This window comes from Zeus faber (assembly GCF_960531495.2).
Source record: "Zeus faber genome assembly, chromosome: 12".
NCBI lineage: Eukaryota > Metazoa > Chordata > Actinopteri > Zeiformes > Zeidae > Zeus > Zeus faber.
This window is the reverse complement of record NC_137196.1, coordinates 21,876,413-21,900,087: the sequence shown is the minus strand read 5'-3', so window position 1 is coordinate 21,900,087 and position 23,675 is coordinate 21,876,413. Positions and strand designations below refer to the sequence as shown.

Here is a 23,675-nt window from a genome sequence, read left to right as displayed (position 1 = left end):
TTTGTTTATTTGGACAAACCTTACAAAAAAAATAAAATAAAAAAATAATAAAAACTTTTAAAAATGTCAAAAACGTGTGAGGAAAATATTCCTTCCAACTCAACTGTAGAGCAGTCCTCGTTCCAAAAATAATAGTCGTTTTTTTTTTGTTTTGTTTTTTTAAGTCAACACTTCTAAAAATAGAGGGCGGGGCGGGGGCGGGGGCGGGGGGGTCCGTTGAATCCCAGCACAGGATCGTAAAACAAGACGTTAACACAGCATCAATATGGATTAGGGAACATTAAGAACCAAACACTGTATTCATCGGATCCCTGCGACCGGGGATGGGGGGCTGTCCTGGCTGGGGAGTTGTGCACTTTGTCCTCCGATTCCAGTCCCCCCCCTTATGGCGGACCTTCCTCTGTTTAAAATCAATCCCAAGTCAGTGGGCCAGAAAAGAGGGTTTCGGGGGTTTCAGGAAGCCTTCCACAGGCCGCTCGTCCTCCTCCTCCTCCTCCTGCCGCCGCTCGCTAGCTCACGGTGACAAAGCGACTTCCTTTGTTGTTCTGGGTGGCGACGCGCTGATCCTTCAAGATGCGAAATCGCTCGTTTAAGGTCATCGCCGTCTGCTGTTTTTGGAAAGGGGGGGGGGGGAAACAATTCTCAAACGGATTCAATAACACAAGCCTCAAGGATCATTCTGTCCATTTCAAATCCATGGAAAACATTTTATTTTTTAAAACACTTCAACATATTCCCTGAAACAGACGTGTGAAAAGAAAGCAAAATGACAAGTCTAGAGAATTTGGAAGGATTGTAGGGATTTTAAAAATAAACTGAACTCAAGCGTACTCATGTTCACAATCCATTTGAGTAATTATACAGCACCAGTACTTTAAGTTGGGGTCTACTTGAGTACACACATTTTTTAAATACTCCAGACACCTCCTCAGTTGGATTTGACGTGGTGCGCCTTTTAAAATTTTGCCGCATCGCATTCGTCAGAGCCCTCACCGGTTTCCCGACGCTGTTGATGTCGAACTGCAGAGGGACTCCCTTCGGCGGTTTCTTCTCCACAGTCTCCGTCTTGATGGGGGCCACGGCGGCGGGCGGGGGCGGGTGCAAGGACCAAGCTGTGGGAGGCCTGCGGGTGAAGTCAAACAAAGAAAAAACACGTCCTTATCCTAAATCCCTGTGCGACATATTGTTTTCAAAATGTCACGCAGTCCAACGGTATTTACTCTGGTTGCGTTCTGGCCGTGGGGTTGTCGATGGAAACGGTCAAGATGCCGCTGCTGTTAGCTTGGGTGCGCCACCTGGTGGAGAAGTAGAGATCTTACAGTCAGACGTGGATATGAGCGCGTGCACACACACACACACACACACACACACACACACACACACACACACACACACACACACACACACACACACACACACACACACACACACACACACACACACACACACACACACACACACACACACACACACACACACAGTGGGTGGATTTATGATCGGCTCAAAATAATCATTCTTACCTGGGGCCAAAGACGGCAATTTGATTTTACTATCTACAGCAAAATGACATTTTAGACGGATACATTTTCTCCAGTCCTGTTGGGACTCTACAGACAGCATGGATCAAATCACAGGGGCCCTTGAGGCACATTTGATTGCCACAACTGCCCGCCTCTCCAAGACTGGGGGGGGGGGGGGATAATAATAATAAACTATTCAAGATTGGGAAGCTGCGTGGCCCGTTTCTCAACCTGGAATAGGTCCAAATCATTGAAAACCTCCAAACAAGCCCCAAGACTTTCCCAGTTGGAAAACCGGCAACAGCTGAACGAGTCGTATGTTCGACCCATCGTGAGCAACGAGCAGCTGTTGCCGGTGTGTGCGCGCGGGGGGGGGGGGGCGGTTTCCACGTCCCTCTGGTGCTCGGTATTTGGGCGCCCACTCGCGCTTCCCCTTCTCAACCCGCTCAGCCTCGCTCGTTCACTCAGACACTCCTACGCTGTGACGCACAAGTATTAATAGCCGTTAATGTCTAGGAATACTCACTGGCGAGTTCTGGCCGGACCGCCACGTGGATTTGGCTTCTGCACCTGGGTGTGAACCTGCGTCGTGCAAAGAGGATGAGTCACAAGGAGCTTTTTTGGGGGGGGGGGGGGGGGGGGACAAAACAAAAAACAGGTCATGCCTACACTTGAGCCCGGGGTGGACGGAGGAACAGCGTGTGACCACACACCCCGCAGAATAAGAAGCTGCGACAAGAGTCTTGGAGGTTCTTTACCTTCAGGCCCCTGCGGAAGAGGAAGGTGGCCTGCCGCGCCTCCCTCTGGGCCTGCTGGACGGGCTGAGCGGGGTGGGCGGGGTGGACGGGGGGCGGGGGTCTGCCGGGCGGGAAAACGGAAACAAGCGCCGGGACAATTCATTTAGAGGCGACGGTACACCCCGCCCCGGATCCCAGTGCCAGGCAGCGGGGACGGGCCAAGAAGATTTGCCAGCAACAAAACCGCAGGAAAACAAACGTGATAATTAGCACCATAGCTCCTTGTGTATTCAAAGTCTTACTTCGAAAAGGACCAAACCGCTTCCCCTCCCTAAACTTAGTCTGAAATGAAACAAGTAAAACTGATATCGTGACCCTTTTCCCCCACGCGAAAGCTATCGAGCATATCTTATGAACCGAAATTGGTCCACTGTTAAATCTAAATAAAAGGGATGATTTGAAGGACATTTTCTGTGGGGTTGACGCTCTTCCTGTGACGCACTGCCGTAAAACAATCATTTTCAGAATTGTACGAATTGCTTGGTGATATGGGGGCTTATAGGGAACCAATCTAAATGCGGATGGTGTCATTATTCTACAGCCTGTGCGATCAACATTTACTTCATAATGATAAATAAAAGCCCAAAAAGAAGTTGTCTATTTCTCCTTTAACTGTACAGCTCCGACAATGTCCGATGTGCTAGTTGGCTCAAACTATGTATGAGGCACTTGGTATGTATCGTGGTTTTTGGGCCACGGTAACAATTGAAATAAATAAATAACATTTTATAGTAGTTTGCCATAAAAAAAGTAGTGTAATGCTCTGTGTGTATGACTGTGGGGGGAGGGGGGGAGACGGGGTTCAGGTTTATTGGTGGTTTGTTATCGTCTGCATTAATTGATAACTGACTCACCGTCTCCGTAGCTGAAACGGCCTCCTGACTGGCGCGGCCGTGCGCTGGTTTCGTTGCTGCTCTGCCTGTCGGTACGGTCTCCGCTGAACCTCCGGCCTCTTGTACTGGGCGTCGCCGTGCTGAAAGAAAGGCCTCGCCTTCTGTCCTGTTCTCTGGACGGGAGGTGGAGAGGCAGAGCTTCAGTACAGCCGCACGCATCAACACTGTTCAAAGCCGAGCCGGCTGTCTTTGTGTCCTCTGCTGCCGTGGCTGCTTCTGCAGATTCACAGATGAAGGAGGGATGGCTTCCATTTCATGGCTCAGTGAGAAATAATGGGCAGAGCGCGTCCCGCCACATGCTCGCCCAAGCGCGTTTCGGGGGCCGCCCGCTTTTGGCTCCACGTGAGAAAAACACCAAATGATTCCTGTTTAAAAATCTCTCTAAAAAAAAAAAAAAGAGGTCATAGCAGATTCATGTTCCTCAAGTTGTTTTCTATATCTCAACTTGTTTCCTAGACCGAGTTTGATTTCTAAATATTGGATCAATTTTAAAAGCTCAAGGCTACTTGATCCACCAGCATGTGACAGGGGGGGAAAAAGTCCCTCACCAACCTTACCCCTTTGATGCAAACACCCGGATCAACATCATCCTTCTGTATCGCGTGCGACGCGAAGTCGGAATGTGAAACGGATTTGATGAAATAACTGCTTGAAATGTTATTGTTGCGTGTCACCATCCTCTCTCAGAGGATGAGGATTCTGTGATAATGCCAAAGACATGACATGCACCGGCACCACCAGCAGCAAGAAGCAGAGCGTCACTGCAGAGTGTCAAAACTTTTTTTAAACAAACATTCAGAATGTTATTGATCAAGATTCTAGACAAGAGCAATGAATAGATTGCCCCATTCCGCAGGAAAGGTTTCAGTTGGCCACTTGACACATCAACCCCTCTTCTCCTAAAAATGAGTCGGTCTTCCCAGCCATTTGCATTCTGGGATAGGTGGCTGAACGGCGATGAGTGGGTGATCACTTGAGCAATCTGAGACGGGCCACTTTCTTAAAACTCATTTGTTGAATTAGTTATATAATAAATATATTAATTATATCCATTATTATAATTATCACCATTAATATATAAGAATAGAGGCAGGAAATGGGTATGTTAAGAAGTTACAGAGTACATGTAATACAGGGGTCATGCTAGAATAGTTAGCATGGACTTGGTGGGAAAAAAACAACAGAACAGACCTCGAGATCCAAGGATTAGGTTGAATTACGCATTTTCCAATATTTTTATAAATTAAGGATTCAAACATTATTTCAGTAAAACACATTGAACACTATTTAACTTAAGGAGTACGGCACTGTCCAAATCTAAACATTCAAAGCACCGACTGTGCTTTCTAAATGTGTGTTTTGTAGGGGTGTCGCCATCCTCCAAATCCACAATCGATCAAAATATTTTGCTGAATTCCCATCAGTGATGCCTTGTTTTGAAGCTGATTCTACACTTTCATGTCATGGGAAACCGAAAAAATGTCAAATTTCAAAATGTGACCCTGAAGCAGGAGTCGGGAACCTATGGCACGTGAGCCAATTATGGCTCGCAGACAATTATGAGCTAAAATTTTTCATCACAATTAACAAGTAATAAATAATTACTCTGTGTCATTTTCAAAGCCAACCTGACATGCATCCCCAGGGTCTGCATCGGAGACTTTGAGCTGGAAGTTTCTGACCTGAAGGCTTCAGACATGTGGATAAGTAAGTTCAAGTCACTGAATGGAGAGTTGGAAAGAATTGCGCGACAGCGAGCAGAGCTGGCAAGTGAAGACAAGTGGACAGAAATGGAAAAAACTTCAATATGTATGTGACAAATAATCTCTTGAACTTGAACCTGAAGACCAGCTGATTCTTAAAACTCGGAACGAGCTTCCCGTCACATACCACACAAAGCAGTGTGTGAGTATTGCCGTATTGACCATGTTTTAGCGCTACATACGCAGGTGAGCAGTCTTTCTGGCATCTGAGAGACATTGAGAGCAACCTACGCCCACGTTGAAGCGATGGAAGCCTCAGCGCAGCATGAAGCTTAACCTCACTACGTATGAACCAGACTACAAGGCCACCAGCAAAACCCTGCAGCACCAGAAGTCGCATTAATGGTAAAAAGTATTTCATTTATTATTGGTTAGCTACTGTATAACAATATTAAGAAGAATAAAGAGAAATGTATTATATATAGCGCTTTTTTAAGTACTCAAGAGATGTGTTATACGTTAAAATGTATGCCTTGTTAAAAAATGCACGCATTAAGTTGTATTCAATTTTATTAAATATTATATGGCTCACAAGGAAAAACATTTTGAAATATTTGGCTTTTATGGCTCTCCCAGCCTAAAAGGTTCCCGACCACTGCCCTACAGTATGCGGTGAGTGATACATAGGCTCGAGCGATTGGACCAATATATCTGCAATCTGTGACTGTTTTTTTTCGCGACTTTTGTCCTTTCATTTTGCAAATTAAACGGTCCGTCTCCTCGAGAATTTAACTCGGCAAATAATGAACCTGTGACCTGCCGACAATGACACGCGTTGCTTCTCTGTGTCACATCCGGGTGAAATAACGTGCGGTGTTGGTTTTGTGGGATAGTCCTCGCTTTCGGTGAAACCAAGTGGCTTTCGTGTCACAAGAGGTGACGTCATACTCAGCCAATCAGAAGCTCGATTACTACTCCACCACCAGTGCACCCCTTCAGAGGAGAGATCCTTGGACAGGTCCAACTCGCTTCGAGCCAGGTTATGCTTTTGGATATGCTTTGAATTTTTTTTTCTGCATGATGGTTGCAAAGAATTGTCTCAGGCCAAACCGAGCTGGAGATTAAGGAGGCGAGGAGCGGGAGATTTATCAGAGCCCGATCAGCAAAAGTGGTTCGCAAAACACACAAATGTACCCTAGTGGGTTGTATATTGAAGCGGTACATGCATAAATAGATTACGCTATCCCTTGAGAGAAATGGGTATGGTAAGATGAGTACTCTCGACACATTTTGTTTTTGTTCTGGATCTGCATTTGCCTCTGTAAGCAAAACGACCGCTTCAGCTGCGTTAACATTCGAGCTACTCAAAAGAGAACATTGTTACTGTTCAGCAGGACACATAATTCAGTTATGTATTTTAAAACACGTACACGTTTAAAGAACTGTAATACTGAAAAAAACAATACGTATTGGCAGCTAGCTTTCATTGTCACAGCCGACTGGAAGGTCCCGGCCTAATCCTAGTCCGCCAGTTCCAATCACATCTTTAGAGTCTATGCTGACGAAGGCCACCCACAAGGGCTGTTCAACGTCAGAAAATTCTTCTGAAAAAACACCATAAGTTTGAATATATTTGAATATCTATAACAATTTTAAAATGTGTGTGTGTGTGTGTGTGTGTGTGTGTAGGGGGGGGCGGGGGTAGGGTGGTCTTTTCTCCAAACAAAGCAAATAAAATGTGTTTTTTTTCCTCGATGTGTTTATTCTTGCTTGCGCATGAAATCTTTTAACTCCGGACCCCTGCGAGATGTTACTCGGCCGCATATCTCTGCAGATAAAACGGGTCAATTTATCTGTAATGGCCGTTTGGAAATCCAGTGACGCCTGTGGCTACTCCCCTTATCCACGCACGGACAAAGCTCATTCACTTGCGCCCACAGAGAGTATGTACTGTATGTGGACTCTACACACAACAGTTATATAAGAAATAATACGTTTCGGCTGAAACACTGCATTTTTCTTTCTAATGTTAATTTTCGGATTCAAATGTCTTTTTTTTTTTTTTACAATTCTAATAGCATTCCAATATCGAACCATCGTTTGAAAGCCCTACCCCTACATTAGCGTCCTAGTAAATACATGCATCTCTCCTGTACAACCTGATTGTATGCCGTTCTGTTGACTGGGATGAGTCCTTTCTGAAGGGACACCGGCCTCCGAGCTGCAAATCCACCAGCGACTCCTTGACCCCGTCGTCGACCCGTTTGGGGAAGGATCCTCCTGCTTCTTAACTTGGACATGCCACCTCGTAATGCACCGCCTCCTGCAATGGAAACCGCACATTTTTCGGAATTGTAGGCCATTTGGGCACCAAAAGAGGAGTTTGAATGGCCAGTACATTGTCTCTCTGCACACCTCTTTGTACCGGTCCTGCGGCCCTCAGCGCGGCGTTGCTTGGCTTTCTCTGGGCCAAGCGACCTTTTCTCAGAACGGGCCTGTTGCCGGCGGCCTGCCTTTTCCTCGACTGCTGCTCTCTTCTGTTCAGACGAATAATGTCATCTGTTCGAGTCAGAAAAACACGAAAACATAAGCATTGCAACCAAGGCAAAACTCCCGCAAGACCCACTTTCTATTTAATATGAAATTACGACTTGGGCGGGGCGATATTTGACAACATCAAATGTCAAGATGTGTTTCGACAAGTGCCTCGGTATCAGTAATTTGGCAACATTTTGGGGGATGACTGTTTGTGCTTCAAAATAAATACTTGAGAAACAACCACTAGTAATGTGGATATTACAATCGAGCAGGTAGCAGTGTTGATTAGAACAATGACAACACTGCAGTTCAGAAAAGTGCATTAGATAGCTCGATACTTTAGAAAGTAATATGAATAAAAATACTTTTTTTTTTTTGCTTTATAGAATAAACAAAAATAGGCAATTGCTGTAATGCAGGCTTAAAATCAACACATGAGCTCACGATCCCGACATGACGACATACTTATATCGGGACACCACATCGATATATCGCCGAGCCCTGATCATAATCTATTCATAATTATATCCTTTCAACGACACGTGTTTATGTTTGGTGCTGTCACCCCGCACTAGAAACAGAAACATTAGCTTGGCTGCGTGCGTACCGAGGCCTTAGCTTACCTAATGACATGTCGACCTTATCGGGAACCGCCTGCTTCTTCCCTCGCCCGGGCACAAACGCACTTTTGCTCATACTTTAAGCACAGGACAATACAAAAAAAAGAAAGAAAATACGGTGAATAATGGCGTCGTCCAGCTGGAGGGCGCTTCGTTTCGGGAAGCCGCGTTTGCTTTCGCTCTCCGGGCGGTGCGAGCGCCACAGGCGAGCAGCCCCCTTCCTGTTTCACCCAGACGCTACTGCGCAGGCCCGGCCGGGAGCTTTGCCTTGTGGGTACTGTAGTGCGACGTACGCGGCGCGCACAGAAATGCGGCGTTCCAACGGAGGTCGGAAATCGGAAATTCCGAGACAATAGAGCCCACCTCCAAGCCAAATGTGATCAGTTGCCGTTCGGGGAAAATGGAGACGCCCATATTACAAGCTACAACAATTACATCGGCGTAACACGGAATATACGGAGTAATTTGGATCGAAGTAAACCATGTATTTCAAATGAAAAACCATGCGACTGTGTGCGTTCACCATTAACGGTGTGCCGCCATGTTGCTGTGGCGGCAAGACTGTTATCTCGGCAAAAACCCGGGCCCGAGCGATCGGCCCCGAAACACCCGACTTATATGGTCGTTCCCAGGCACATTTCCCAAACAGGAACCGCTGTTTCCGATTTAACTTCCAGCGGGACGCAGCAAACGCAACGCCCCGCACCGGGCCCGGCGCGGCGCATTGCATGGTGGGGTACCGCGTAGCATTGTGGGCAATGTAGTGCGCCAACACCCCCCCCCCCCCCCTCCAAAACCCCCCACACGGGTTACAAAAGCTTCTCTCGCACGTGTTTGCGGAGCAGGAGGGTTTGCCTCTGAGGACGGGGTTCAGGGTTCAGGGTTCGGGGTTCAGGGTTCGGGCTTCGGGCTTCGCCGACCCGGTTGCATGCCGCGCACCGTGCGTTTATTTTCGTCGATAAAAACCCCAGAGTGGGCCGCTCTCGCCCGGTCTTGCTGCGGCGCGTCGTACGGGGTGAGTGGCGCGTTGGTCCCGTCTCAGTCCACCCGCTCCTTGGGTTCTTTAGACCGAAGTTTCAGCTGTTTTACGGTGACCATGTGCAGCTGCCGTTTTGTATGCGCTGTGTATGTGTCTTCATTTAAATAATTCCACATGTCTTTGCAATAATAATAATAATAATGCATGTTATTGATTTAATTCCAGGCGCACTGAAGCTCTCCAGCCGAACATAGGAGTCTCTTCTCTCTTTTTCGATACCCCCCCCCAGGAGGTAATCATGTCGACGGGGAGACGCAAAGCATCCAGCGCCGGCGGCGGAGCCCCGGGGGGTGCCAAGCGGCAGAAGCTGGCCCCCGCGAAGGAGGCCCGGCGGGACGGGGCGGCGGAGGGGTGGCTGCAGAACGAGCTGGCCGAGCGGAGAGCGGCGCAAACGGGCGCGAAATGTAACCGAAAGCGCCTGCGTTTCGTGTCCGACTCGCGCGGAGTCCGGCCGGGCTCGGGCGGCGTGCTGTGCTGGATGACCAGGGACCACCGGGTTCAAGGTAAACACCGGAACCAGTAATAGACAAATAATTACAAATCAAAAACAAACAAGAAGAAATAAAATCAATCAAGAATGAATGGAATTTGTCTTTGTGGGGTCTGTCCGCGGACCGCGGGGGGGGGGGGGGGGTAACGCGACCCACCGGCTACTACCAGCAGGGGACGCTGAAGATAGTGGCCCGCACCAGTGAGTGAGTGGGGCTGCGGGTTGGTTTTTGTGGTAGGTCCGTTGCCCTACGCACCAGATGTGTTCGGCTGCCAGATCGCGCCGTCGACTGCCATTCAAATGAGCGCATTTTGGTAGCGCGGTTGTTTGTGTAGATCGAGAGATCTAATAATGTGTGTGCCTCCAAAATACATCCTGGATGGACATCTTTCTATAGATATATTAATAATACAATACCAGATATACATTTGTAATGTAGACAGTGACCCCATCTGTACACCAGACATTATTATTATTTGTTTTTTTATAAATTCTTTATTTAGTTCTGAGCTGGGACCTGGAGGTGAGCAGCCTCTCATCCTTGTGGTCTGGACCCTTTGCTCAGTGGTCCTAAACGCTGCGTGCTACACTTTTGTTTTTGTTGACGGAGACAAACACCACAAATCACAATATCTTGTCTATGAATTATATATTCTGTTGTCGACGAGGCCTAGATTATATGTAGGTTATTGTTTTGAGGTTGGTGTGATAGTTCAGTTCAAAAATAATACAAGATATCTTGAATTTGCAGTGGAATGGTTGTATTTTAAGTTGAAGAGGTTATTTGTCACACACGGTCATACAGACTGTATATGCAGTGAAATGTCATGACATCCAGTGATTACGCACAATAAGCTCTAAAAACACTAAAATGTGCGTAATCGACACGAGGTGCTCGCGCAGGCGGCCGCAAGGGGCGGCACCATACTTGCAATTCTGAGTTCTATAATTATATAATAGAATTAATGGTCTATTGTATTAAATATACATTTAAATCCTCCTGAATGAAACTTACCTTAACTTACCTACAGTACTTGCCTCACAGAGTAGAAGTCCTGGCGTGTCACAAACCATAGACACCCTGGATGTCACAAAGCGTGCGTGCGTGTGTGTGTGTGTGTGTGTGTGTGTGTGGCACAGAAACTGAAAAAGCCAAGACAAGCTTCCCACCTGCTTGTAGGACAAAACCAACTTACCAAAATAAATTTCATACAATTACACAAAACATGTAGAACAGATATTAGTCCGGACAACAGACAGTACAGCTGCAGCAAGACATTTGGGGCCCACTCCACAGACCACTCACTAACTGGTCCGGCCCACTAGCTCCAGTGCCCCCCAGCGGTAGTAACCAGTCGTCCGTGTCAGCCGCCATGGTCCGTGGACAGGCTGTAAAATTGGCTTCAACCGCTGCTGGAAAATTCTTGGCTGTTTAAATGTTCTTGTCTTTCTTTCCCTGTCTTGCAGACAACTGGGCACTGATACACGCACAGCAGCTTGCTGTACAAGAGAATCTGTCCCTGCACGTTTGCGTTTGTCTTTTTGTCCCGAAATCCGAGTTGTCCACGCTCAGGCACTATAGTTTTTTGCTGAAAGGTCTAGAAGAAGTTGCCAAGGTACTCCCCCAATAATATCGCCTTCCGCACATTCACATTCAACACATGACTGTGTCGTTTTTTTTTGTTTTTTTTTTTGGACTGGCTGACTAATTTGTAAACCAGACGCAGCAGCATTTCCTGCACGTCGATGTTTTAATGCTTGCACTGCTTAACACTCGTACTCTGTGCCTACTCCACAGGAATGTAAAACATTAGACATCCAGTTCCACCTGCTCCGCGGCGCAGCGGCTGACGTGCTGCCCGGCTTCGTAAACGACCGAGGTCTGGGGGCCGTGGTGACAGACTTCTCCCCGCTCAGGGGCGCTCGCAAGGGGTTAGAGGATGTCAAAAAGAGCCTTCCCGAGGATATCCCTCTTATCCAGGTAGATATTACGCAGTTGTGATTTTAATTATTATTAATAATTATAATAACAATACATTTGATTCGTATAGCGCTTTTCAGACACATTAAACCACAAAAAAAACAAAATAAATCACATGTTATTAAGGTACATTACATTTTCATAAGGGGGGGTAAAAAATGATTTCTGCCCATCTTATAGCCCCGATGATGGTCACACATCTTTTTGTAATGCAGGCGAATGAATGAAAAATGAACGTCTTGAATTGTGTCCATGATGTGTCTTTGGTAGCACCACCTTCCGTCTAAAGGGGAATTTGATTTACCTGTCGTAGGTGGACGCCCATAATGTTGTGCCGTGCTGGGTGGCATCGGACAAGCTGGAATACGCTGCAAGGACAATCAGGGGGAAGATCACCAAGCTCCTCCCAGAGTTCCTCACCGACTTTCCCCCGGTCGACAAACACCCCCACAGTGCCAGTAGGGCCGCGAAGGTGAGTCGCTCGTGTACGATCTCACCGGATATACCACTGTACAGCTTTATTTAAAAAAACAAAAAAAAACAACGAAATTGGCCTTATTTGACATATATTTAACTTAGATTTTTCTTATTGTTTTGCATTTATGTTTCATGTACGCACCGAACACCAAGACAAATTCCTTGTTCGTATAAACTAACTTGGCAATAAAGACGATTCTGATTCTAATTAAAGATCACATGCTGCTTAAAAATAAGAACGAGCCTCTCCCACAACGAGAGAGCTACGTGACCATTTTTCTGAACAAAAATTCCCTTGCGAATTCTAAGCCGAGGTACCTGGAGAGATGAGGCACTCCGGCGCTGGTATGGTGATATTGAGTGCCACAAACCCTGCGTTTCCAAACCAACGAAATTTGAAACATTTTCACAGATCTGTTATATCTGTTGGTCCGCCGTCAGCCCGGCGCACTCAGCGCTGTATTGTCAGGAAGCTCCTTTCAGTTTGTCAAGCGCTCAAAAGAAATCCCATCTGACTCCACGCTAGAGGGTGTTACAGCTGATTCCAGCGATCTGTCATCCGTGACCTTTTCAAAATCATTTTTTTCTTTTTTTTTTGCGCGTTGTCTGTCTTGCCCTCGCAGCCGGTGGACTGGGCCAGAGCGCTGGCCTCGCTGCAGCTGGACAGAACGGTGGGGGAGGTGGAGTGGGCCCGGCCCGGCTCGGCCGCCGGGACGGCGATGCTGGAGTCCTTCGTCGACCTGCGCCTCAAAGACTTTGCCGCACACCGCAACGACCCGAACTCCGCCGCCCTCAGCCAGCTCTCGCCCTGGATCCGCTTCGGTCAGTAGAGGAGAGAGCTCCAAAAAAAAAAAAAAAAAGTCAACTCATCTCTGGAACATAGTCACGTCAACTCTGGGAAACTTGTTTCCAAGGCTGAGGGCATTGAAATCATGAATCCAAGGAAGAACTATTCATTAAAACGCTGTTCTTTATTTACTTTCTCTTCAATGGCAGCAATAGTGAGATGTGATGGAGTCGTAGGATTGAAGCCATTTGGCTGTTGGCTTTATTGGAGTACAGGTACTCCTCACTTAACCACCTCCCCTTTTAACCACCGTTCAGACTTAGGACCAGCTCTCTGACCGGTCTGTGTTGTACGCTGCTACAACACCACAGTGTCAAGCATCTCATCAAGCATCACCCTTTATACTGTATACACTATGTATACTATATACACTGTATAGACTATATACACGGTATATAGTCTGTACTATATATACTTTATACACCGTATACACTAGATACACTGTATACACTATATATAACTATATACACTTTATATACTATATATACTATTTATACTGTGTACATCTCGTTCTCAGTCTCGTTCCTGAGATACTGACAGTCTGTCAGTATTCACTACACTAGCATTTGCAATCGCCACGCCCCCTTACCATGAAATAACCCCATATATACTATACAAACTGTATATACTATATACACTGTATACACTATAAACACTATATAAAACAATATACACTGTATATACTGTATACACTCTATATACTTTAAATATTATATATACTGAATACATCTCACCTCGTCACCGTTCTCGGTCTCGTTCCCTCAGTGTGTCAGTATTCACTACACTAGCGTTCTCAATAGCCACACCCCCTTACCGTGAAATAACACTAGTACTCACTTATCGACCAATTCGCTTAGCAACCTGGTCCTAGGAACGGAACTGGGTCGTTAAGTGAGGAGTACCTGTACTTCAAAATAGATGAGTGAATTGGGGTAAAATCTCCATCTTAACGGTTGCAAATCTGGCCCATTAGGGCGAGAGTGAGGTTATTCCATTGTTTAGAACCGTCCTTCATTTTAACCTCATAGCAGAGTGAAGTGGGAACGGCTCTGGCAGCCAGGCGGTGATCCCACGCCTGCTCCCAAACCTGATGTTACCCGTGGAGAATTTGAAGTGCGGTTCTGGGAATGCAGAGATCCGTGACTCCTTTGAGAATGGACGTACTTCTGATGTAGTGTAGTGTGAGAGCTCTGAGAGGATGTTTATGTGATTATCACTTGGAATAGGCTTGCTGGGTCTCCAAGGTAGATAAGTGCATAAAGCATAAAGATTCACCTGGGTGTCGTCAGGGTTTAGCAGAATGAATTCCTTTTGGTTTTTATTGTTTTGGTGAATCGCGGTAACCAGCGGCTCGATAAAGCTCGCAAACTGAGCGGGGGGAGTGGACGTCCTTGTCAGGTGTGGAGTCGCTCTTTGTGATGTTCCCTTATTTGCAGTGACGGAAAGAATTTTATGAACGACCCTTGTGCATTGAATATAAAGGTTCACTTGACCTCCTCAAATGCCTTTCTCAGCACCTCAAGAAACATTTATAGTCTTTGTTGTTGTTTTTTGTTTTGTTATGATATATTGATTTAATGGGAAAAAGTCTTCTGACATTATTGGCAGAATATCTTTCTTTTCATGGAAAAGTTTGATTTTTTTGTTTTTTGTTTTTTTATTTCAGTTGTCTTTCTAATGAATAATATGAAGAGTTCTTGTCAGAAAAGGAATTTAATAGAGAAATAATCTGTCGCTGGGAATCGTACTGAGAGCGTCCGGAAATTAGTGGTGAATCAGAGACGTCTTTGGGTAGTTTTGGCCGATTTTAAGTTTGCGGAGAAACATTTGAGTAGGGATTGCCTCCAGAAATGTGTGATTTTATTTATATAATTTGTCATTTATATCTTGTGGTGATTGGACAATGTTCCCATATTTGCTGTTATTTTTCTCTGTTGCGTTGAAGTTAATTCGATTTTTTTTTTTTTTCTTTTTGCCAGATCTGTTCTTATATTCAATGCTGTTATTGTCACTGGAGGAGGATGTCTGTTGACACTCTGTTTTACTATTTGGAGTTTTAGTTTTGATTTTGTAACTCAGTTTGAGTTTGTTCACCCTGGGTGTGTTACCAGTTCATTATTTATTATTATTTTGTTCTGGGTTTGTGTTCAAGTTTTAATTCGTTAATTAGCAATTTGTGGGTTTTCAAGCAATGAATGTGATATAATTTTCCACTCCGCTCTTGTCCACTCTTCCTTAATGAATCTCTCGAAATCAGGATCTCTGATCAGAGAAGGGCTGAAGTGTCGTCCCTGTTTAGAGCGAGAGACGCAGATGCAGGATGGCTGATTATAATAGGGCGAGGATGATGGATTTAAAAGGATTGCCGGTTGAGAAAAGTCGACGTGAAGAGGAAGAATAGGTTGTTGATTTGCTCCCCTTTTTGAACCGTCCCTTGATGGTTTTTAAGCCTCCCGTTATCACTGAGACCATGCTCATCTGTTTGTTGTTTTATTTTTCAAGTATTTTGTATTTTTTTATTTTTGAGGCAGCGGTGCCTTCGACTTTTCAAACAGAGTCAGCACACAGAAAATAAGGCCAAATTAAGTACCTTTGTCGGCGGGATCAGATGATTTTTATGCAAAGTCGTCTGAACTTTCCAGAACCCGAAAATAGAAACAATTAAAATACTTTTTTTTTTAATGGAAACCTCAGGGGTAACATCAAATGTGTGTGGTGACTAGTACAGTGGGGTCGTTTTTAAAGTCGTATCCTACTATAATTGTTAAGCTTTCTGAAGGACTGATTACCTTGGAGAAGAAAGCATGAGGAGCACGTTAGTCTTCTGTGGAGACCGAATGGAGACACCTTGTGACTCTGATTAAATGTATACCTGCTTTTAAATAAATCTGTTCATTCGTAATATAATATTTGTCCTTTTTGTCCGTGAGGAAATTACATGTAATGGAGCATATGGGCTGCCAGGTCTCTGAGCTATTGTGTACACGTGTATGGAGATCATATGGATGCATGACATTTATTTTGTTATTTATTTATATCCCTACGTGTGAGTACGTGTTCATTTTTTTTCTCCTAGAGAAGATGTCCTTGTCTTTTCCCTTATTGGTCTTTTATCATAATTTGTTACAGCAATTTTTGCCGTTCATTAATCCTGAAATCGTTTGCTTTCAGCTCCCTCCCTTTAAGTCCTTGTTCCACAGGTTGGGTGTCTCTGTTGGCGCAGTCGCTATGGTGACCCTGGGATTTGGTCGATTCGGCTCGTACGATATGAAGCTGCCTCCATGAACACCTTTTTGCCTTTTCCTCCCCCTCTTTCTGTTCCGACTACCTTCCCGCAGGTCACCTGTCGGCCCAGCGGGTGGCGCTGCAGGTGAAGCGCAGCGGGGGAAACGCCAGCGAGTCCGTCACGGCTTTCATCGAGGAGCTGGTCGTTCGGCGGGAGCTCACCGACAATTTCTGCTTCTACAACGACAACTACGACAACGTAAACGGTTGGTCGAAGTCTTTAGGGAAATTCAAGACTTAACTTCATTTGCCAGTGTTTGTTGTATGAATGATTTCCAGTTAAATCCGCTGGTTTTCATACCCTAGCTGTGTTTACATTTTTTTTTTTAATTTCACTTTTCACTGACGTTTATTCAGCTCCATCGCTGTCCTCCGTGAAATATCCATCAGATAAACACACCAACTGATAACTGGTTCCTTTTAAACCGTACAATTTCGTTACGTTGGCATTTGGTGTTTTGTTTTCGAATCGTGATCTTTGTGGAATCCAGGCGCTTACGAGTGGGCACAGAAAACTCTCAAAGATCATGCAACGGACGAACGGCCGTACCTCTACACCCGCGAGGAGTTGGAGGAAGCAAAGACTCATGACAAGCTGTGGAACGGGGCCCAGGTACAGCTTTGAAACAAGTTCCTCCTCTTCCCTGAATACAGTACATCTGCAACATCCCGATGCTTTGCGATATGCAGATACATAGATGTTACAGCGTTACAGCAGCTGTCATCAAAAAAACAATAACAACAATTAATCATAGCTGCAGGCGGCAATGGACGGTGTCCAAGTTAGTCACGGATTACAGTTCTCCGAGTTCCCAGGAAACGCAGCGTCATTCGAGCCCAGTTACAATTTCCACTTCCATGGAACACGTTGTCTTTTTCTACTGCCTCTATGTTAGGACTGGCTCAAATGCAGCAAAATATGGAGGGACGTGGCCCTGGGTCAGATGCGAAACGGATGCGTTTATTTACAAAAAGAGGCAAAAAAGATGTTAAACGAGGAGCTGGGTGCTGTGTCAGGTTGTCTCGAACCAGCACAAATCCTGCACGAAGCAACCGCTGCAGACCGATGGAGCCTACACAGGGCCCCAATGCGAGAGCCACAACCTGCACATAATAGTATAATGAATTGGATGATGATGTCACATAGCGCCCCGCTCCACCACCCGGCCAGAAGTTGTAAATTGTTGACGGCAACGTTCTACAACTTCAGTCATTCTGCAACGCTTTTTCATTTATTCCTGCTCCAAATATGGGTCGATGTGGCTCAAACTTCTACCACAAGTTGTCTAAAACGCCCGGGATCCAACAACAACAAAATAGAAAAGAATTGGTATTTATTATGCAATTTTCTAAAAATGTACAACAAATAGGCCGGTACAGAAACCAAAATGAACAATAACAAGAAAGATTATCCTTAAAGAACTGCTAAACAAGAAAAAAGATGGCAATATACACTAAACCCAAAAATTGGAAATTAACTTTAAGAAAAAATTATCCCAAAATGGATGCTCAACAAAAGACCAAAAAAAAACAGACCTAGGAAAAATACTATATTCTCTCTCTCTCTCTCTCTCTCTCCCCCCCCCGGTCTCCCGTAGTACCAAATGGTCACTGAGGGGAAGATGCACGGCTTCCTGAGGATGTACTGGGCAAAGAAGATTCTGGAGTGGACCTCCTCACCAGAGGAGGCGCTGTCCATCGCCCTGTACCTGAATGACCGCTACTCGCTGGACGGCCAGGACCCCAATGGCTTCGTTGGTGAGTCACAAGCCAAATTATATACACGTAACCTCTCAGGAAGCTCTGATTCAATCCAGATCAATTGTGAAACGAGTGTATCCCTCCGTGCAGGATGCATGTGGTCCATATGTGGGATCCACGACCAGGGCTGGGCAGAGAGACCTGTGTTTGGGAAGATCCGCTACATGAACTACAAAGGCTGCCTTCGCAAGTTTGATGTGGCCAAATTTGAGAAGAAGTACTGTCCCAAAACACTTTAAGTGGGAATTCTGCAGCTTGACGGCTGCGGCATTTCGATAGTGTTGTGCTTCTGGGTTTCATTCCCACCGTTCGTCCTGTGACACAAACTCTGTGAAGCCCGGGGAACTCGAAAAACACTCCACACTCAAGTGATTGTTGTTCATGCAAACAATGTTAGATGTTCCTTCCGTCGGGGTCTGTGTTTGATCTGCAGGAATCACGATGGTCCCCACTTATATTACTTTTTTATACATTTTTTTTATGAGCATATTTCTGCATTTACTGTTTGTTTGTTTATTTTGTTGTTTCCTTTGTAGTTTAAAGTTACTTGATCAGCGCCCCCAGAAGCCGCTTGGCTCCACATGTCAGAACCGTTGACCATTTAACTGTGTGCCATTTTGTTTTTACACTACATTAAAATATAAGCTGTCTTTAACTTTCTCTTTCATTGGTTTTTGCCTTTTTATAAACCTCTTTTCGGAAATTCAAACCCGGACCCTCGGGTTGTAAAAACAACTGTTCTTAGTTTCTTTAAATGAGGAGCAGCTTGCGGGGCCAGTGGCACACGCTACCGCACCCTGATGGGCGGGGCCTACTTAGACGGACGTGCAGCCCCTCTTGCCCCACCTGCTTTGCCGCCCTCCCTCCACCTGCTCCTGCATCCACCTGTTGGGCTCTACTCTTCTATCCAGTGAGCAGGGATTCAAGCTCATCACTCCAATATTTCTAGCTCATTAAGCACGTCTATGTATTCCGTACACCTCGCCGGGAGTAATGAGCAGAAGAGCCCGGACGCCCAAAGCTCAAAGGGGGCTAAATCAATAATCATAGTCATTTTAATTGAGTCGTCTGTCCGAACTGAAATTCCCAATCAGTTTAATGTTTAAATGTACAACAGATGAAATATGTACCGTGTGTTTTGATCATGGTTATTTGGCAAGGAGTATATCACATCTTGAATGCAAATGTAGTTTGTAATTAAGCGGAAGCCCTTTCCCTCCCTTCGTGATTAACTGAAAAGCAAATGGTGCCGCTCAAAACGTGCCCTCCTAACACTTCGCTAAGTGGAATAGGAAAGCGCTAAGTTTCAGCTTTTAATTTAACTGTCTGTCTTTAAAGTCTGGAGGCAACAAACTTTGTGCTAATTAGTTAATCCAGTCTCATGGCTGAGTTAAAGGAGGTGACATTATGCTTAAATATATGTAGATGGCCTTACATTTGAACTGTATTAATTTTGCTCCATTTTTTTATCATATCAAACAGGATTGTTCATGAACACAGATCAGCCACAATATTGAAACCACCGCTAATAACCACCAATATTGTGTAGCTTCCCCTCATTCCACCAAAACAGCTCTCCACAAGAAGGTTTCCTGTGGTATCTGGCACCAAGACGTTAGCAGCAGATCCTTTTAGTCTTGGAAGTTGTGAGGTGGGGCCCCCGTGGATCGGGCTTGATGCTCCAGCACATCCCACAGATGCTCCATCATATCTGACCCTCACCCCACCCATCCACATGATGTAGAAGAAAACGTGATTCATCAGACCGGGCCAGCTTCTTCCATTGCTCCATGGTCCAGTTCTGACGCTCACGTGTCCATTGTAGGTGCTTTCGTTGGTGCTCAGGGGTCAGCATGGACACACTGACCGGTCTGCAGCTACACAGCTCCATACGCAGCAAGCTGTGATGCACTGTGTGTTCTGACACTTATAGCAGCATTAACTTTATCACCAATTTGTGCTACAGTAGCTCTTCTGTGGGATCGAACCAGACGGGCTAGACTTCACTCCCCACATGCATCAATGAGCCTTGGGCGTCCATGAACCTGTCGCTGGTTCACCGGTTGTCCTTCCTTGGACCACTTTTAGTAGGTACTAACCACTGCATACCGGCAACACCCCACAAGACCTGCCGTTTTGGAGATGCTCTGACCCAGTCGTCTAGCATCACAATTTGGTCCTTGTCAAAGTGGCTCAGATCCTTACACTTGACCATTTTTCCTGCTTCCAACACATCAACTTCAAGAACTGACTGTTCACTTGCTTCCTCACACATCCCACCCTTGACAGGTGCCTTTGGAACGAGATGATCAATGTTATTCACTTCACCTGTCAGTGGTTTTTATATTGAGGCTGATGGTTGTGTGTGTGTGTGTGTATATATATATATATATATATATACAGTATATAATTATAAACCTGCAACACAATGTCTTCACTGGACTTTAAACCCATAAACAATTTCTTTATCGTGATTACTGCTGGAGTCAGACAACACACACTTAATTGTCCTTCCTTGTTACATTAAATACAGAACATTTCTCAAGTTCATTAACAGAAACCTGCATTTACTGTGTAGCGGTCTCTCATTTATAGTAGCAGGGTTTTAATGGACTCCAATTATGCAGCCACCAGCGCATCAAGAATTCCGCTAGTGTGTGCGCGTGTGTGTGTGTGTGTGTGTGTGCGTGCGTGCTAATCCCAACCCTGGTGGGGAAACAAACATTTATCTCATTGGTGTCCCAGAGCTGGCAATAGCTCAACCAGCGTTGATATGTATGAGCTCCACAATGAGCAAAAGCAATTAAACGCCGTGGACTCCTGGGCCCTGCCCAGCGGACAAATGTAAATATTACGGAATTTTAATGCCTCAATGAAGTCTGCGTGGCACTAAAGAACCATCCACGGGTGAATAAATGTACGACCAGATGTCAAACATGGTATTTGAACTTATCCGCAGGGACAAACGGCAGTCAGAAGGCTAATATAGTATTTTTATATATGCAACATATATCTATAGAATACAGTGTGACACCGGTTCTTAACAGACTTTGGGAAATATCCACAGTCTGAAAGGAAAGAAACAACGAAGCTCGGAGCCAAATGTGGCAAAACATGGACATGGAGCTGGATGGATTTCTGCGCTCTCTCAATTCCTATTATCCACGAATTAAACGTATATTCTAATGAGGGAATACGACTCGGTGGAAGGAGAGAGAGAGAGAGAGAATAAGAGAGAGAGGGAAAGTACTGTGTAGTACTGCGGCGCTGTGTATATGCAAATACAGATAATAGCTCAAAAATAAAATAATACGTATATATATATATATATATATATATATATATATATATATATATATATAAATGTTTGTGCTGAAGGGGTTGAGTTGTCAAGAAATAATATATATATTTAATAAAAGCGCTATCTTCATACATAATGAAAAAAAAATTGCCAACATATAATAATAATAATAATAATAACTATTTCAGACTATATACCAATGATTGTATTTTTTTATTTGTTGTAAAATGTATGACCTTGTATTTTCCCAAACCTACATTTATGATTTTATTATTAGTTTTTTAGAATTGGTCATAGTATCTGCATCAGGTGACATAGTGGTTAATAATCCAGTATCGTAAATATTGTGAAGCGGTTTGCAACCTGAAAGGATACTTTGTCATTGGCAGCTTGTCCTCTCTGTTGCTGCTCTGTGTGAATTGAGATCAATTCTGCAGTTTGTGCAGCAATGTGTGCACGCACGCACGTCTTATTCACACATGGGACAAGCGGCGGCAGGCTCTTCATTCCTGCCGCCGGATGAATTGAGGCCGATGGTCCAGATACATCACAAAAGACAGCACCGTTTTTCTCTGCGAGGTGCTGCCGCCAAATGATTCTCCGCAATAGGATTCGCCCCGAGTTCTTCAAGCTGGGCATCAACAATCTGACAAAAAAATAAAGAAGATGCGAAAAATGTCAAAACAGGGGGGGAAAAAGGGAAGAAACAAATTCATCAATTGCGTCCCCACCCTCCCCCCCGCTCGGCTGCCCCCGAACTGTGCGAGGCGTCGTATCGTTGAGTACATCTTACAGTGAGCGTTGTCGCTGGATCCACGGCCCTGACCCCCCCCGCCAGAGGTCTCGTGGTTGAAAGCGATAAGAGCTGTGGGCGCCGGCGGTGCTGATATTCAGGAGGACGGCGCCGCAGCACAAAGACCCCGACACGTGATCCACGAAACGCGAGTCACGTCCCCCCCCCCCCCCCCCCCGGAGTTATTTTCTCGGTAGCCGCTGGATGTTAAAGCAAAGCTCGCCGAGCACCAATCTTCATCCTCCGGAGTGACACGCGGAGACGGTCATTAAATCAGAGATCAGCCCCGAGCTGCCGCTAATGGCCGACTTGCTAAGTTCCTCCTACAGAGAATGCGGTGAGATTAAGGGTAAACAAATACTTGACGATAGGCAACGTGTTAGTTAAGCATTTATACACACTGATTACAACGAATGACAGTTACATAGAAACAAACAACTCAACACTCAGAGATTCACCCGCCCTGCACCTTTTTTGGAGAATTCTTCAACAATCCGCCAATCATATCAGGAATACAGCCTGAGTGAAGTGTCCTCTCACGGATGGACAGAATTATCGAACAAATCCTGCATCATGGGTGTCGAAAATTCAAGTCTAGTCTGGTAATTTTCCTTTGTCTTTTTCCCCCGTCAATTTCTTCTTGTTTTGTTTTTTTTGGGTTTTTTTTCCTACCCTCGGTTTCAAGGCTATTTCTGGGACGGTTATTATTTAAATACTTCTGAGCTGAACAGATTCTGATGTTCGGATCGGTTCGCTGCGACAATCTCTTCTCTCAGATGTGCAAACACCAAAAAGCTCCGACCATGAAAAGCACAGAGACTAGTTACACAAGATTCCTTATTCTGTGTGGTGAAATATTTATATTACAATAAAAACAAAAAAAAGAATAAATACACACACACACACACACACACACACACACACACACACACACACGTTAACACACTGAGAAGGCTGGTTGTGAAGTGTAATTTTCAATGGCTAATGATTGACACTTTAATAATAATCATTCCTTTCTAATGTAATTCATGCTATCTGATGCAGTATGTTTCCAACAATTCATGAAATAATCATAAATCTACTCACAACATCACAACTTCAAGGCATTGAACCACTGCCATTGTACACTATAATTATCCAACAGTATGCATATCGACTACATCATGACTCACAGACTCTGTATTTACATATTAAATCATGTGGTGTAGCTTCCGGGAAAACATTTAAAAAAAACTATTGTACTTGTTTCTTACAGCTGTGCATACATTCATCATGCTTAAGTTAACCACATTAATCTCTGCCGCCACAAAACCTTGATTTATGCTAGTCAGGCTGTGCCGTTTAACCTCTGTTTTTACACTTTAAAGCTCTAAAAATGGAATGAAAACATCCATTAATTTCACCAATGCAAAAAAAAATGCTGTTTTCTTTTTCTTTTTTGCATTAGTGAAATTCATTTAAATTTTTAATTCTAATGATTTCCTTTTCTGAAATTGTTATGTTGTTTGAACTACATTCAGTTGGTGCAGGCTCTGTTGTCTCCTTCCACCGGTCCGACGAAGGCCCGTGTTCCGCGTGGCGTCGCGCGGCTTCACGGTGACGGCCTCCAGCGGCGTGATCCCAATGCTTT

At 44.9% G+C, this 23,675-nt stretch overlaps 2 protein-coding genes across 4 annotated transcripts; one reads left to right on the top strand and one right to left on the bottom strand.

The window, feature by feature from the left end:
- On the bottom strand, positions 1 to 8,264 carry LOC307237804 (UAP56-interacting factor-like). 2 transcript variants are annotated; one of them, XM_080010570.1, is made up of 9 exons: positions 8,075 to 8,264; positions 7,329 to 7,472; positions 7,073 to 7,236; positions 3,172 to 3,323; positions 2,279 to 2,378; positions 2,047 to 2,102; positions 1,221 to 1,295; positions 994 to 1,123; positions 1 to 608 (listed from the first exon to the last, which is right to left on the bottom strand). In XM_080010570.1, the coding sequence occupies exons 1-9, from the start codon at positions 8,145 to 8,147 to the stop codon at positions 510 to 512; spliced, it is 993 nt and encodes a 330-aa protein (XP_079866696.1). In that variant the 5' UTR covers positions 8,148 to 8,264; the 3' UTR covers positions 1 to 509. The 2 variants fall into 2 exon arrangements, with proteins under 2 accessions (XP_079866696.1, XP_079866697.1); XM_080010571.1 differs by having other exon boundaries at positions 1 to 605.
- A 668-nt stretch (positions 8,265 to 8,932) lies between these two features.
- cpdp (CPD photolyase) lies at positions 8,933 to 18,509 on the top strand. Of its 2 annotated transcripts, none has more exons than XM_080010682.1 (10): positions 8,933 to 9,086; positions 9,340 to 9,613; positions 11,068 to 11,216; positions 11,399 to 11,581; positions 11,895 to 12,053; positions 12,682 to 12,880; positions 16,244 to 16,396; positions 16,682 to 16,803; positions 17,789 to 17,948; positions 18,042 to 18,509. In XM_080010682.1, the coding sequence occupies exons 1-10, from the start codon at positions 9,000 to 9,002 to the stop codon at positions 18,188 to 18,190; spliced, it is 1,635 nt and encodes a 544-aa protein (XP_079866808.1). In that variant the 5' UTR covers positions 8,933 to 8,999; the 3' UTR covers positions 18,191 to 18,509. The 2 variants fall into 2 exon arrangements, with proteins under 2 accessions (XP_079866808.1, XP_079866809.1); XM_080010683.1 differs by having other exon boundaries at positions 8,991 to 9,086; positions 9,276 to 9,613.
- Positions 18,510 to 23,675: the final 5,166 nt, after the last annotated feature.